General features: G+C 37.9%; 2 protein-coding genes across 6 annotated transcripts in view; one reads left to right on the top strand and one right to left on the bottom strand.

The window, feature by feature from the left end:
- LOC108970832 (UNC93-like protein) overlaps window positions 1-4,830 on the top strand; it is a 29,465-nt gene extending 24,635 nt beyond the window's left edge. For both annotated transcript variants that reach the window (XM_018936482.1, XM_018936481.1), the window contains exons 3-9: window positions 2,745-2,845; window positions 2,905-3,096; window positions 3,177-3,426; window positions 3,489-3,648; window positions 3,733-4,000; window positions 4,073-4,235; window positions 4,663-4,830. In XM_018936482.1, the coding sequence (XP_018792027.1) occupies window positions 2,745-2,845; window positions 2,905-3,096; window positions 3,177-3,426; window positions 3,489-3,648; window positions 3,733-4,000; window positions 4,073-4,235; window positions 4,663-4,729 (1,201 nt within the window). In that variant the 3' untranslated portion in view covers window positions 4,730-4,830. The remainder of the gene's footprint in view (window positions 1-2,744; window positions 2,846-2,904; window positions 3,097-3,176; window positions 3,427-3,488; window positions 3,649-3,732; window positions 4,001-4,072; window positions 4,236-4,662) is intronic.
- A 2,329-nt stretch (window positions 4,831-7,159) lies between these two features.
- The window catches only part of LOC108970751 (mucin-19), a 243,067-nt gene continuing 235,792 nt past the window's right edge, over window positions 7,160-14,434 (bottom strand). For all 4 annotated transcript variants that reach the window (XM_018936306.1, XM_018936305.1, XM_018936308.1 and 1 more), the window contains exons 8-12: window positions 10,592-10,772; window positions 8,910-8,963; window positions 8,194-8,277; window positions 7,940-8,088; window positions 7,160-7,847 (exon numbers count right to left, since the gene is read on the bottom strand). In XM_018936306.1, the coding sequence (XP_018791851.1) occupies window positions 7,723-7,847; window positions 7,940-8,088; window positions 8,194-8,277; window positions 8,910-8,963; window positions 10,592-10,772 (593 nt within the window). In that variant the 3' untranslated portion in view covers window positions 7,160-7,722. The remainder of the gene's footprint in view (window positions 7,848-7,939; window positions 8,089-8,193; window positions 8,278-8,909; window positions 8,964-10,591; window positions 10,773-14,434) is intronic.

Below are 14,434 nucleotides of genomic sequence, written 5' to 3'. Positions count from 1 at the left end.
CAAGTAAGAAGCGAAAATATTATATTCGTTTTCTGACCCACCCTAATGTATAGATATATATTTATATACAAAAAGTAATACTGGCGTAGTATATGTAACGTCAGCGCTTGCATACAAAAGCAAACGACTTTGTGAAATTACTTTAATAAAATAAATAATAACTGTTTTTAAAAGTAATCAATTTTATATTTGCTAATCGAACATAGTACTATTGCCTCATCATGCATGCTGACAAATATATTTTAAACGAAAGTTTAACTTTCGCTTTGCGCTCGCACTTTACCTGCTCGGCAGGCTATTCTAATCAATAAATAAAGTCGAGTGTTTCCTTTCCCTTGTAATTTATGATTTCGGAAATGTTGGCACTTCCTTCTTTGTACCTGATTTATGCCGGGCAACATTTTAAGAAAATAAAAACGGTATTGTTTGGTTGTTTGCTTCTGTGCGTGTATTTATTTTCCTAGCAAGCTTTTAAAGCAGTAAATAGCATAATTTTAGTGCGCCTCCACTGCTGAAAATGAAGCAAATCATTGAACGGACTGCAAAGAAATTTGGTATACATCTATGGTTTAACAAATAAGTACTTGGCTCTTAAGCCAAACGGTTTAAGTGGCACATATGCATATTCACTTAACTTTATTAACACACAGAAGGCACTTCGGCATGCTTACAAGCTTAGTAGTTCAAATGTTTATCCCTTCATTTGTTAGAGAATTTCAGTATGATATTACTAAGTATATCTTACCCCTCACCACACCCAGTTTTATTTGTCCATTCCTTTTCCTTAGCCTTCGGCTTATTAATTTATAGACCTAAATTTGCTATTGAATTACAATAAAAACAATTCTTAAGACGACTATAAGCTAGTTGCAGCAAAAGCCAACAAAGTTGAGATTATTCCTAGCTAAGTCAAGGCGATGCTGAGTTGCAAAGCATATTGCAGATTTCTAGCTGAGGCTGAGGTACGTCGTCAAGGCTGTTGTGGCTCAGTTGAAGATTAAAATGAGCAACAGTTCAGTATCAGTATTAATTATTATTATTTCAGTATCAGTTTCTGGTGAAGCAAACATATTTTAAATATATTTTAAGTAATTAAATATTAATTTTAAAATGCAAAAAATATGCCAAAAGATAAACGAGAAAGATATTAAAATTAATTTATTAAGTCAATAAATTTCTAGTTTTTTTTTATATTAAAAAGAAGAATTGTTAATTTCGGTTGTACCAATGCTATAATACCCTTCACAATGCTATAGTGGTCCGATAACGGCCAAGCCTTATAGTGCGAAGATGACGGTTGCGAAATTTCAGATTGCTATCTGAAAAACTGAGTGTCAAGCTCGCATGTATAGTATATAGAAGACGGGCAGCACCAAATCAGCTCGTTATGCAGATAATTTACGTTTTAATGTCTCAGACGTTTTTTTTTTTGGGGGGGGGTATTACGAACTTCATGGCAAACTTAATATACGCTGCTAATTTATGCAAAAAATTTAACCATGTAGCAATTATGAAATTCTCCAATAAACATTATTACAGGAAATCGAATTTCTTAAAAAAATCAATATTAGACAAAAGAAAACATTAAAAGTAACGAGAAACTCGCACAAACCACTGCTAGCAATATTCAATAATTGCTATTCCTGGCACCACCCCAAAAAATTAAATACACTCCACATATGAGCTGCACACACCCAGCCCTACACTAACCTAAAGCTACTGTTTTCATTGCCACAACAACAATGTTAGCTTTCACTCATTCTATTGTACATACATATACTATATGTATGTATCTAGGTAGAAGTCGTGTATTGCTTTTTTAATAACTTTTATTTGTTGATACAGCTGTTATGCCATGAAAGCGCCATGGAGCAGCAGTAGGAGGTTTGCAAGCAAAGCCAAACGACACACTTATACATACATACATATGTATACACACTCACACACAGTTGGTATGTGCGCCTGCTAAGTCTGCTGCGTGTGTAAGCGGGCGGGCACAACATGGAGGGTCAAAGTATACTTCGGTTAACATAACGGTACTATTACGTTACAGCCCCTTCGGCACATTGGGCCGCTGCTGTGCAATCCGTGCAAATATCTGACACTTTGTTTGTCTGTTTGCATATTAGCTTTGCTGTTGTTGCTCGCTAGTATTTAGTTGTTTCGCATCGTTGCAGATACGCGTCGGCATTGTGTGCGGCATGTGGCTTCAGTTGTTTGCAGCAGCAGCGCAAGCATGCAGTCGTGAATTGTTGGACCTCGCATATTAATATGCTGCAATATTGCATGGAGGGATCAGCCTCTGGGTTAGGTTGTATTGCTTGCTGTTTTGTGCGTGGGTGAACTCGAAAATATTATAAATAAAAGCTAAGTTAATTTGCTTAGTGTTTTTCAATGAGGGAGATGACTGATGAGAGCAACCTCCCGCTCCAAAAGGGTAGAAAAATAGTCCCAATAACAGAAAGTATTATCTAAGTCCGCCTTAATATGGCATTTGCAGTTAAAATTCGCCTGAGGAACCTGTAACGGCTGTGGTTTTCGCGTGAAAGCATCCGCTTAGCTACAAAAACTTCTTTACTGACAGTTGACTCTTTAAAAGAAAAACGAATTTTCCTCTTTTCCATATTGCAGCATCGAATATTGAACAATAAACCTCATCCAACTATTAGCATTAACGTTTATACCATAATACAAACCTAGATAGTACTTCAGTGACGACTTTACTACCACAATTATATTTTTAGATGGTTTGGCTGTCATCTGACCATGGCTTTGTCCTTCTTCGCCTATATGCCCTTTATTGCCGCGCAGTTTTATCCACGCTTCGAGACGCTTATACCAGCAGGTTTGTACTCTCCATTCACTTCCTTAGAAACTCAACAATTGCTAGCGTAATCCTTATAGGTTTGATGGTCGGCTTTGGCGGTGGACCTTTGTGGTGTTCTAAATGCACTTACCTCTCAACAGTCGCCGAGGCGCTGACTAAAGTGCGTGGCAATGAGTCACGTAAAGACGTGAATACCGTCAAATTCTTTGGACTCTTCTTCATATTCTACCAGATGGCACAGGTTTGGGGGAATTTGATATCTTCTTCAGGTAAATATACTTATAAACTTGCACTTTTTTATTACTACTAATTATATTCCCTCTCTCACTTCAACACTTTCTATTTACAGTATTATCTTTCGGCTCTTCTGCCGTTGTGGAGCTGAATACCACACTCGAAGCGCTCGTGACGCCTCCACCCTCGGACAGTCATGTGGGTGAGATATGTGGCGCACGTTTTTGTCCAGGCATTGGCGCCGACGTGAATCCGAACTTGACTCCACCCGAACCGGCGAAAATCCAACTGCTCACCTCTATCTTCCTCATTTGCATGGCCACAGCGGTGGTGCTAATGCTCTTCGGTGTCAACTCGCTGAAACGGTAAGGCAATATTCTATTTCTAATTATAATTGGGTTCTAAATGCTCACTCTTCGCTTCACAGCTATGGCGTTCGTCGCAGCGACTCTGGCGATGGCATGTCTGGCCTGCGTTTGCTCACCGTTACCCTAAATTTGTTGCGCAAGCGTCGCCAATTGCTCATTTTGCCCATCACAATGTTCATCGGCTTGGAGGAAGCCTTCTTGGCAGTGGACTATACTCGCGTGAGTATTATTTCCGCACTACTATTACCTAATGGTTGTATAATACATGGGATTCATGCATACATTACCTTTCGCCGTTTACAGTCGTTTGTCGCCTGCGGTTGGGGCATTTCGAAAATTGGTTTCGCCATGATTTGCTTTGGTGTTGCCAACGCCATCGCTGCGGGCATTGCCGGCGCTCTAGTTGAGAAACTGGGCCGCATCACGCTGTTCATCGCTTGTGCGCTGCTGAATGCCTCGCTCTTCACCTATATGTTTTTCTATGAGGCGCGCGAGGGTGATTATGTCATGTATTGCGCATTCGCGGCGATTTGGGGCATTTGCGATGGTGTATGGTTGGTCGTGGTGAATGGTAAGTTTCATTGTTGTCTTTGCTAAATGTTCACAGCTGTTATTGGTTTTTGTCTGTGGTATATGCTTGCAGCTTTTTATGGCATTCTCTTTCCGAACCATCTCATCGCTGGCTACAGCAACTTCCGCTTGTGGGAATCGACTGGTTCTGTTATTGGATACATCATCAGTTCACAGTTCTGTACTTCCACAAAGTTGGTGATACTGCTCTGTGTGCTCGGCATCGGAAGTGCAGGGTGAGTACATCAAAAGACATACATGAAAGCTATACTGAAATAAAACTGTGAATGGTGCTGTTATAGGTTGGCGCCTAAAGGCAGAATTTAATAAGTGCACTAGCCGAATCTTTGCTTAGATTCAGCATATTATTTTACATGTGTTCAAAAGTCATATATTTCTTTAAGCGCCGTGTTCTCAATGGCTGGTTAGCAGCCATCTGTCATTTAAGTTCAAAGACTCCACCTTTCGTTAAAGTTAATGAGAACTTGACTGACAGAAGATTACTAACAATACGGTGTGGAAACGACCCTAACTATTGTGCTTTTTCCCTCTTTGCAGATTTTGTGCAAATATGGATAATGCTAAAATGTTAATAATTTTACTATACGCTTTTAATATATCATTGTATATTTTATTTTTTCAATTTCTTCTTATTTGTTGCAGTTATGCCATCACCGAGTATCGCCTACGCAGAAAGCAAAAAGCTCTGGAGCTTATGTTAAGTGATTGAAAAGCAGCTTACGTGTTGATTTATGAATGTGTATTTGTATTTTAGAGCTAAGGAAAAACGATTTTGTTAAACATTTGTAGAATAAAGATTTTAGAAATAAACTTTTTGGTTTCAATAAAAATACTCTTAGTGCTGGTTCGGTGAAGTTATGAGTGCGGAGGTGTTTCTGCCTCAATCTGGTAAAAACTGGATAATGGAGGAGAAAGTGCAGGGATATTTCCACTTAATCTTTTTCCATAAAAACTTGACAATTTATAGTCCGACTGGATTTTTAGCCTTGCAGGAGGTATGCCTTTATGACAATGTCCACTAACAGGTCATACGATTGCTTCAAGATGAGCTTTGTTCAGAGCAAGGAGTCCATTAGATCCCTTACGTTCTACTTTAGGAGCTGGTTGTGGACTAACGCCTGCCACACGCGAGCGATGTCTATAGGTCCAATGCTAGAGCGCCAGATGACAACGGAGTATCGACTAGTAGCACTTCCGATGTGAACGGGGATCGTCTAAAAAGAATCTGAAGATTAAGCAGCATTATACTATTTCTAGAGAGGACACCAACTTCGAGCACATAGTGTCCGAGCTCAATGCTAATATCGCCGTTCTGAACGAAGCTGCACTCTGGAGCAGTAAATTTACTGCAACTTAATATCAGCCACTTGTGCCTGAGAAACACTACAGTTGTCCGGCAGCTGGAAGCTAAGCTCCTTACAAAAGCCTCCCTTTCCAACATGCACTCTTGCTTGAATCCATCTGTAAGAAAAACTCACTATTACTCACTATATTTTATTTGCTTGACTACAGCTTCATAGAGTCAAAATACAACCTTTGCTGAGAGTTTCCCCTTTTTTCCTATAGCTTCGTCTGCATCAATATACGCGAACCAATGTTTTATTTACTCTCCACTCGATATTTGGCCTCCATGAAAGCTTTTTGTCAATAATAAGCCCCAGTCATTTTACCTTAGCTGCATGACACCTGGGTTTCTCTCCGTTTGTGGATTCGAAAACTGATCTCAAAATCCTTGCGCTTGTGTGAATTGAATAAGACAACATTTTCGGTTTATATTCTTGATTTTGGTTTTTTTATTACAATCCATTTAAATAAGTTCACGCATACACACGTATTTCATTACTTCATTATTTAGTTATTTTAATATTAGTACAGTTTGGGGTCTTTCTTTATTTAATTTCATGCAGCTATGCACAGCGTAACATAACTACTTACTTTAACCTGAAGCTTAAATACATTAAACATATTTATGTTAATTCTTGTCTTATTAACATTTTTCGTTTGTCTAAATTACAAGTATTTATCTAACACTAGTGCCTTGCGGCCGTCACTTAAGAGCTAAATAGTACGCTTCGCTTTAAATTTAAACCATTATATTTTATTTCTTATTAAAATAACATAATTAATAGCAGAGTATGTTAACAAAATAACATGCTCTGTTAATATGCTACTCTATGTGGTTAGCATTTCTGTTAGTAGGTTACAGCTATGTTATGCCATTTATGTTAATTTCTCATAAACTGTTTAAACACTTATTTATTATGCGCTGAATTATTTAATGTTGCTAGTGGAAAAAAATATTTTAAAAATTTATTTTAAATTGTTATGTTTTTAAAAATAAATGAAAATTAAGCGAATTCATTTTATAAATGTTATATTGGTATAAATAAAGAGTTTTGCGTTGAAAAATGTATTAAAATATGAAACAATAAAAAAGTGGAGACAGTTTAAATTAAGAAATAACAGTTCTAAAGTCAAAATATTAACGAAAGACACGCTGTATAAGAGTACGTGGTAGAAAAATGTTTAACATAATTAAAAAAATATTTAACACAATTAGAAATTTTATTTGAACAGACTGTAACCTAAAGTTTAAAACATAAAGAGTGTACAACAATTCAAATTTCAACAAAATTAAATGGAGAATTAACAAAGTGATAGTATTTATTACAGCTAAATTATACACACTTACGTTTTAGTGTTTTTCCTTGCTTCTAGTTTGCTATTCGTATACAATGTTTAGTTGGACTAATTTAATTGGTTGCTAGTATTTATTTAAGCTTAATTTATTTTTATTTTACTGCTTAATAATGCATACAAATAAACATAAATATTATTGTGTAGACTGTTTTGAACATACACATACATATATGACACACCATTTACAATGACATGGCCTGGAGGATTAATTTTAATTTATTATTTCCCAATTTTTAGATATTTTTCACAATTATGCCTACGAAAGCGCAACGCACATACGCTAAACTAACGGTGCATATGGTGTAAGGGCATCTCAAAATCAGATGAGTTTTCGTATTCTCTGCGAATACACCTGAACATCCACTGCGCTTGCGTTGTTATTGTATTTTATGCGCCAACTAACATATTTACAGTTATGCCGATTCATTTGTTATCCACGTGTTTACTTTTGCTTTCACAATTCAAATAAATACTTTTGGAAATATACAACGCTCGGTATCTAAACTTTTATGACATGCTGTTGCGACTTGGTAGGAGGAAAGTGTGGATACACTTGCTTAATTTATTTTAGCTTAAGTCAAACATAACTTCGTAGCTATAAAAATGGGCTGTACAGTAAGCACTTGGACCTTTTTGGCCCTGAAGGAGACTTGTCTTGACACTATTAGCGCGTGCTGTTACATAAGTTTAGTAAAACTTAGAGTATTGAGTGTTGCCGTGCGTAAGTTATGTAATTACTTTACAAAATTATATATATTGAATGCATAACTAATGATTACTTGCATGCTGCTGAGGCAAATCGGAATAAATGCTAAATTAATTTACAGTTTAGGCAGCAGTGTTGTGCTTAAACGAATGCCACACGATTTTTGTGTCCGCAGTGAAACGGTTTTCAAGCGAGTCACTTTAACAGCGCTGCTGCTCCAACGATTTCGGGTTTCCACCTACGCCTTTCGCACACATTCAGAATGTGCTCGGAAAGTGGTCGTAGGGCATGCCCTCCTACACCATGCCTTTGGACATCATGCGTACGGTGTTCTTCAGCGCCTGGCGCTTGTTGCAAAACCAGATGCGTATCACCTCGCGCTCATAGCCTAATTGGTGCGCCAGGCCGGTGATTTCGGTGCCTAGCGTGGGAAAGAGTAGAGAGAGAAGAGGGTTAGTAAAAGCGCCGACGGTAGGTTATTGGAGAAATGTCATTTTCGAAATTACCACTCACCCGATGGATGTGTGTTGCGCTCGAAGTGTGCGTTCAGCAGCTCCAGAGCTTGTGGCGTGAATGAGGTGCGTCGCTTGCGTTTCTTCGACGGCTCCACGCCTATGTAGTCGGTTAAATGATTCTGGCCAGATTTGTAACGATTCCAGTGACTGTATACGGCGAGTGTGTAAAATGAGAGACAAAATTCAAGTGTTAGTAAAGAACGTGTTCAAGCTTGAGATCGTCGACGTGTGGAACTTCTTCCATACTCTCACCTCTCTTCGGCCTCTTTCATCCAGCGCTCTAAGACTGGCTTGATTTTTTGCGCGCTCTTTGGCGTTATGTCCAACTTCTCAAACCTGTGTGCGGCCCGGGAGTGCAGAGAGTCGTAATTTCAAAAGAGAGGCGAGAATTAGTAAATTAGAAATGGACGCTGTCATAAAGCTACAATGCGTGTGTTGGTTGGTGTGTGTGTGTGTGTGGTAAGTATGCGCAAGTAGACTGTTAGAACTAACTGTGGAAGTTTTAAGTGCCAGGACATTGTCAAATGTGCTAAAAGCGAGCAAATAAGTAAATTCACAAAATATGGTTCAACGCCGCGACAATATTTTTTTTGTTGACATAACTTCTTCTTTAATTATTGTGCGTATAATAAAAACTTTGGCAATGCCCTGGCCAATTAGCAAAGGCTTGAGATTACAAAAGTAACAAAAAAGTGAAAGAAATGCCTTTGTCAGCGGCAAGCGGCAAGCGGAAAGCAAATAAACAATTCTACAGCGCATACTTAGGTATAATTATTTTTTGTTGTTGTTTGTTGTTGTATTAGTAGTTGTTTATGTTTGCGATTGCTCTGCAATTTGTTAGTCTACATTCTACTTTTGTTAGTTAAATACTCATACTAAGATTCATTGATTCTAGATTTTTATGTCTCGTTGTTAGGCGTGTGCTTTCTTATTTCTAAGTGTGTGTGTAAGTAGTTTGGGGCACGTACATGTTCTGCTGCTGCGACGACAATTGGGCGGCGTACATCTGTGCGGCGAGTGCACTGTTGCATTTGTTTTTGTATTTAATTGCAATCATATTGTTTTTTTTTTTTTTTTTTTTGGTTTTCCGTAGCAGAAAATATAAAATAAATAAATATATATTTGAGTTTATTTGTTGGTCTCACAAAATCTGTGGGGATTTATTTGGTGTAAGCTTAAAATCAAATTATGCTTAAATGTCCTGGCACAGTAAAAATTCCAAAGAGTTTTCAGAACACAAGCACGAACTTTTGCTGAGCGAGTATGAGTATACAATTTTTAAATTTGTGCGGCAAATTATTAAGCTTTCGAAAGCTTTCAGTTATTTTTGCAGAGAAAGTAAGGGTTCTTTTCGAAATTTCCAAACGTTTCGATGAAAAGTTTCAAAATTTAGCTTGTTTCGACTCGTTATATGTATATTTTTTTGTACGAAGTTTTTGTGAAAATTTTCCAAAAAAACTAAAGGTCTTTGCTGAAAGTGCGAAGGATGCCTGGATGCCTGTCCAAGATTACCGCAGCGCTATGCCAAATATTTCTCAAATCAATGCCATAACTCTACGAAAGCAGATTGAAAGAGCTTACAAACGAATAGGTGTGTGATCTATAAATAACAGAACTCATAAATACGTACAACGGATCTACTTGGGATACATTATTATTAGTAAGTTCGTATTCCTCGTATGCAAATATCATTTTCACCAACTTCTCTTCGTTTAGTTAAAATACAAAAGTAATGCCGCCTTCCCCTAAATAAATTGAAGTGAGTAGATTACATTTAATCTATTCAACAATCTAGACTGTGCTCCCTGCCTTTGGGGATTTATAAAACAGCTGTTTTTGTCTAACCGTTCGAAGCTTTGGCTTTTTTCTCGTCACAACTCTATTAAATTGTCTTCGGCAGTCTCACTTCATATATATTCCCATTTCGATACAATTTTCCATCACTTTCACCTTACTTGGTATTGCTTTCATTTCTTAGTTTTTTACTTTATTTGTTTATTTTATTTCTTTAACAGATTGACAGTTTGGAGTGTCAAAATCCATGTGATAAAGCAAAATGTGGCAAACAGATGGTGCTTAGTCAGAGTGGAGAGTAGAGAGTTTTTGAGTAGTTTAGCTTCAAATCACCTGGGTGACGACTGTCAACAAGTGTCATTTTTGAATTACGAAATCTTGCTAAATTTAGCAGATTAGAGAGATAATCTACGCAACAGCCCAAGTCGTGTGATAAAGTATCAGTCGGAACATAGCATTATTTATTCAACATTTGCAAGTTTACAATACTTTTTATTTTCAATGTGAAAAGTTTGCGATTTGTAATTGAAGAAAGACTTTTAAGCTTGCTGATTTTTATTTGCCATGCTTCTTGGATTACGAAGCCTTCCTGATTTTATTATTTGAAGTTTAGTCTGTTGGCCATAACCTCAACAAACCTTTCGGAAAAGCTACAGAAAATCTGAATGAAAGCTCTGATTACACTTTTTGCATTGCCTTCAAGTCAACGAAAAGCATGAATTATAGACCATTGCTTACTTTCGATCTCTAAATAGAAAACAAAAAAATATTTTTCGTGTGTTCTGAAAACTCTGAGCTCTTAAATATATATATATTTGTTTCTTATAAACAACTTCATAATTTATACTCTTCTTACCTGCATATGGCGCTCTGACTGTAGGCGGGTCCCTCGGTCACCGATAACGCCTGTCCCACTTGTGTTTGCGTGAGACCCAATGAGAGACGTCGCAACTTGAACGCTTTGGCAAATTCCTTAATCTCATCCAAATCGATGCCCTCAACCACATTGGTGGTTGCCTGGTTGATGGTGGGCTCATCTGGTGGGGTAAATAGAGAATCTTTGCGTGAGTAAATGTAAAAGAAGTGAAAAGCTCAAATGTAATAAGCTAAAAATCCTGATTTAAGAGTGTTAGAGCAATTATAATAAAAAAAATTAGCTGCACAAAATTTAATGGTACACAAAACAATCGGGCATAATTAGGATTCATTAAATTGTATATAAAGAACCCCTACTTTTCATAAAAAATAACCGCCGAGGAAGTCAAATTGCGTTATAATCTTATAAAATAGATTCCCATAATATATTTCCATTAAATATGCGGTAAAAAAAAAGTTTGATTAAAAATACGAAAATACTTTTTCGACTACCCAGTATACTGCGCTCTATTTAAATTGGAGTGACATTTTAGCAACGCCATTGTGACGTGCAGGTAAACAAATCCAACGCTCAACGTCAACGTTAATTCGCAATTACCATTCCCGATGACAAATTGAAGTTTGCAACAACAATAGCGGAACAACCATGCGAAAGCTACGCATATGCACACACATATGCATTTATCCTTGAATGCAAATTGCCGCAAGTCAATGAGACTTTGCAACCAAAGGAAGATTTGGCAAACTCAGTGTCAGCCACACATATGCACATGTGTGTGTGGGAGTGTGTGGATTTTGCGCTTCTTAGCACCGTAGCGAAAGTTTAGCGACTTTTTAAAGACACATTTACTCACACTCCCGCCTCGCGACAGCCGTCAATTGGAAGTTATAAAGCAACAGCTAATAAACTTTGACGAGCTGGGCTTGTGGCAGCTAGAAGAAGGCGTGTTGCACGTGTGAGCCAACATGCAGGTAGATCCAAGTCAGCATGCGTGTATGTGTGTATGAGCTTGTTACCTGTTAGCAGATCTCATAAAATATGAATGCGTCAGTCACTGCTCACTTGTTGTTAGCTCACGACTTTTGTTGCACAAATACATTTGTTGATATCATTAAGGTTGCAAGTTTGGCAACACACTAACACAGTCTTCCACTACGTGTGTATGCATCTGCAAAGTCTTATTAAAGTTCGTCACTCAATCAGCATTTGTTTTTTGTATTTTGAAAGCGGATTTTCGTGAAAACTTTTAACGGATTTCGCGAATGGTTTTCCAAATTTAAAGTTTTCGGGGAGACACAAATTCGCTAAATTCGACTAATTAGTATTAAAAGTTTGCGAACATATCAATATTAATATATTTGACACTTTAGTGTTGGCGAAGCGTAGTAATAGGTGGCACGTTTTAATCCAGAAATGCAATTTCAAATGATATGTGGAAAAAATTCTTATGTAAAGATATGTATAAGGTTTATCTAGTAGGGGAAGATAACTATAACATCCTTCACATATATAAAAGATTCTTTAGAAGAAATGTGATTGGTCAGTTTGTATGCCAGCTATATGCTATAGTGAACCGATCTGAAAAATTTCTTAGGGGAATGCATCGATACCTTAGGCAATAAATCGGGCCAAATGTCGTTAAGATATCTCTATATATGATATAGTGGGCCAATATCAGCTGTGCCAATAAATGAGCAGCTTCTTGCACAGAAAAGAACGTCTGTAAAATTTCAGAACGATATCTCAAAAACTGAGAAATTAGTTCGTGTATACAGACCAAGACAGACGTACTCAGCTCGTCACGCTGATCATTTAATTCTTAGATGCTGAAAAACCTGATTTTGCTCAATGTCTCTTAAATTGGAGTATTGGAAACCGAGTAACACCCTGATCTCATCCGACTTTAGGCTGGGTATTCCCCAAATCCATTTCTCACAGTTTTTAAAGATAGGATCATATAGGTAGGTACCCTTTGATGACCCCTAAAATGTTACAAAGCTTCCTTTTGTCTAGATATAGGCTTTTGGTCTTTCCTCTGTCAGCGCTATCCCAAAGTTACTCTGTAGAATGTCCTGTATTGTTTCAAACAACCCCTAAAGTAGCTCAATGTCCTGCTGCAGCATAGGGAGCGTTGTTGTTCTCGAGCGGACTAATTCACCTGCCTTTTCATTTCCTTCTATATCTGTATGACCAGGTACGCAGATGATATTAAACGAGTTATTTACTAAAAGTCCTGCTGGCATAACCTAACGCAATGAGTTTTAGTATTGAGGCTATGGATGACCTTAATTGTGGCTTGGTTACACACTAGATTTTTATGGACTTGCTGGATAATGTAGAAGCTCACTTGGCACCTTCTGTTGGGCACATAGCTTCGGCTTGAAATACCGAATTGTAGTCGTTTAGTTTGAAGCTACCTTCTGTGTTTGGATTAGATTATCACAAAAAAAAAACCCGCTCCTGTTCCAGTTTCACGCTTTAGTCCATCGGTACATATTCGTAGAATTCGCAGATTTTGGAACAGTCGATAACGGAACCATAATCCGAATCTCCTCTACTGGGGAATGAAAACGATGTGCTTAGTTTGTTTTGGGGCTCTTGTCGGTCGCATTGCCAGCTTAATCCGATTCAAAAACAAGGTGTAATATGATACCAGGCCCACAGTGACGACAAGTCTGGCACCAACAGCCAAGGGACCCAAACAAGTTGACAGTAGTAACAGTGAACACTTCAGCAGGCAATTTCGAAAGATCGATGGTCGAGTCCTCAAGGTTCTTTCAAAAGTTCTTTCAAAAAGTTTCAAAATGCGCAGGAAAACAATTAGGCTTGATGGCAATGAGCATTGCCTCATACCTCACTTTTATGTGTATTGGTCGGAAGTAGATGTTAACGAGAATGAATATCTTTAATCATTTACTAAATTTTTTAGAATAATATTACATAGTTGTGAAATCGATATAGTAATTCCAATTCTTTGAATACTGAGTGGAAGTTATTCAATTATTGTACCCAATCCTTTAGACAAGGACCAACTACGCTCTTAATTTGGCTGAGGCATAAGTTCGGCAACCTGCCACTCAAGTAGAGTGTTCTAAGCTCTATAGTAGATTTTGCAGTGTCGAGACTGATACAGTGGCTAGTCAGGGATCATAGTAATTAGCACCCTTTCTTTCAATGAAAACTTGCATACGTGAACTGGTTATGAAAGGTAATTTCTCCAACTCTCCTATGCAGCGCTGTCGTACTACTTGTTTTTTTTTTTTACCAAATTTATAGTTGTTTGCGCAGACTGCACTGCTGGGTAAGTAGCAAATGATAGCTAATAAATCAGCGATTGATAGAAAAAATACCGGTACTCGCTTGCCTTCACAGTTGCACATATGTATGGGTGTATCTAGTTGTATGCCTGCATATGTAATGTGCGACGATGCTAATTTTTTTGTGGCTGCCACACTCTCCGGTCTTAATTGTGTTTTTTAAGCATAGTGGCGCATTTGCCAAAAAATAGTAAGAGGTTATTACTCCGCGCTCGTAGTTAGAAAATTAAGCAAAGAGTGCCACTAGAACACCGAACACACAGCGCGAGCGCGAATGGCCGACGGTGCGGCGCAGGGCCATGACGGTGCAATAATAGGGAGTGGTTGTAATTTATGAGTGCCAAATATGCATTCATGTGCGAATACATATGTGCGCTCGTGTTCATGTGTGAGCACACACACGCTGCATAAGCATGGATATCTATGTGCATATAAGAGTGTGGGTACATATTTGCTTGGCCAAGGGTGTGCGCCATGTACGAATGCAAAGAACTTGCTTTTAATT

This window comes from Bactrocera latifrons, unplaced genomic scaffold (assembly GCF_001853355.1).
Source record: "Bactrocera latifrons isolate USDA-ARS-PBARC rearing strain unplaced genomic scaffold, ASM185335v1 scaffold_31, whole genome shotgun sequence".
NCBI classification, from domain to species: Eukaryota; Metazoa; Arthropoda; class Insecta; order Diptera; family Tephritidae; genus Bactrocera; species Bactrocera latifrons.
The sequence above is the reverse complement of the archived record's forward strand: the minus strand, read 5'-3'. Positions and strand labels throughout refer to the sequence as shown.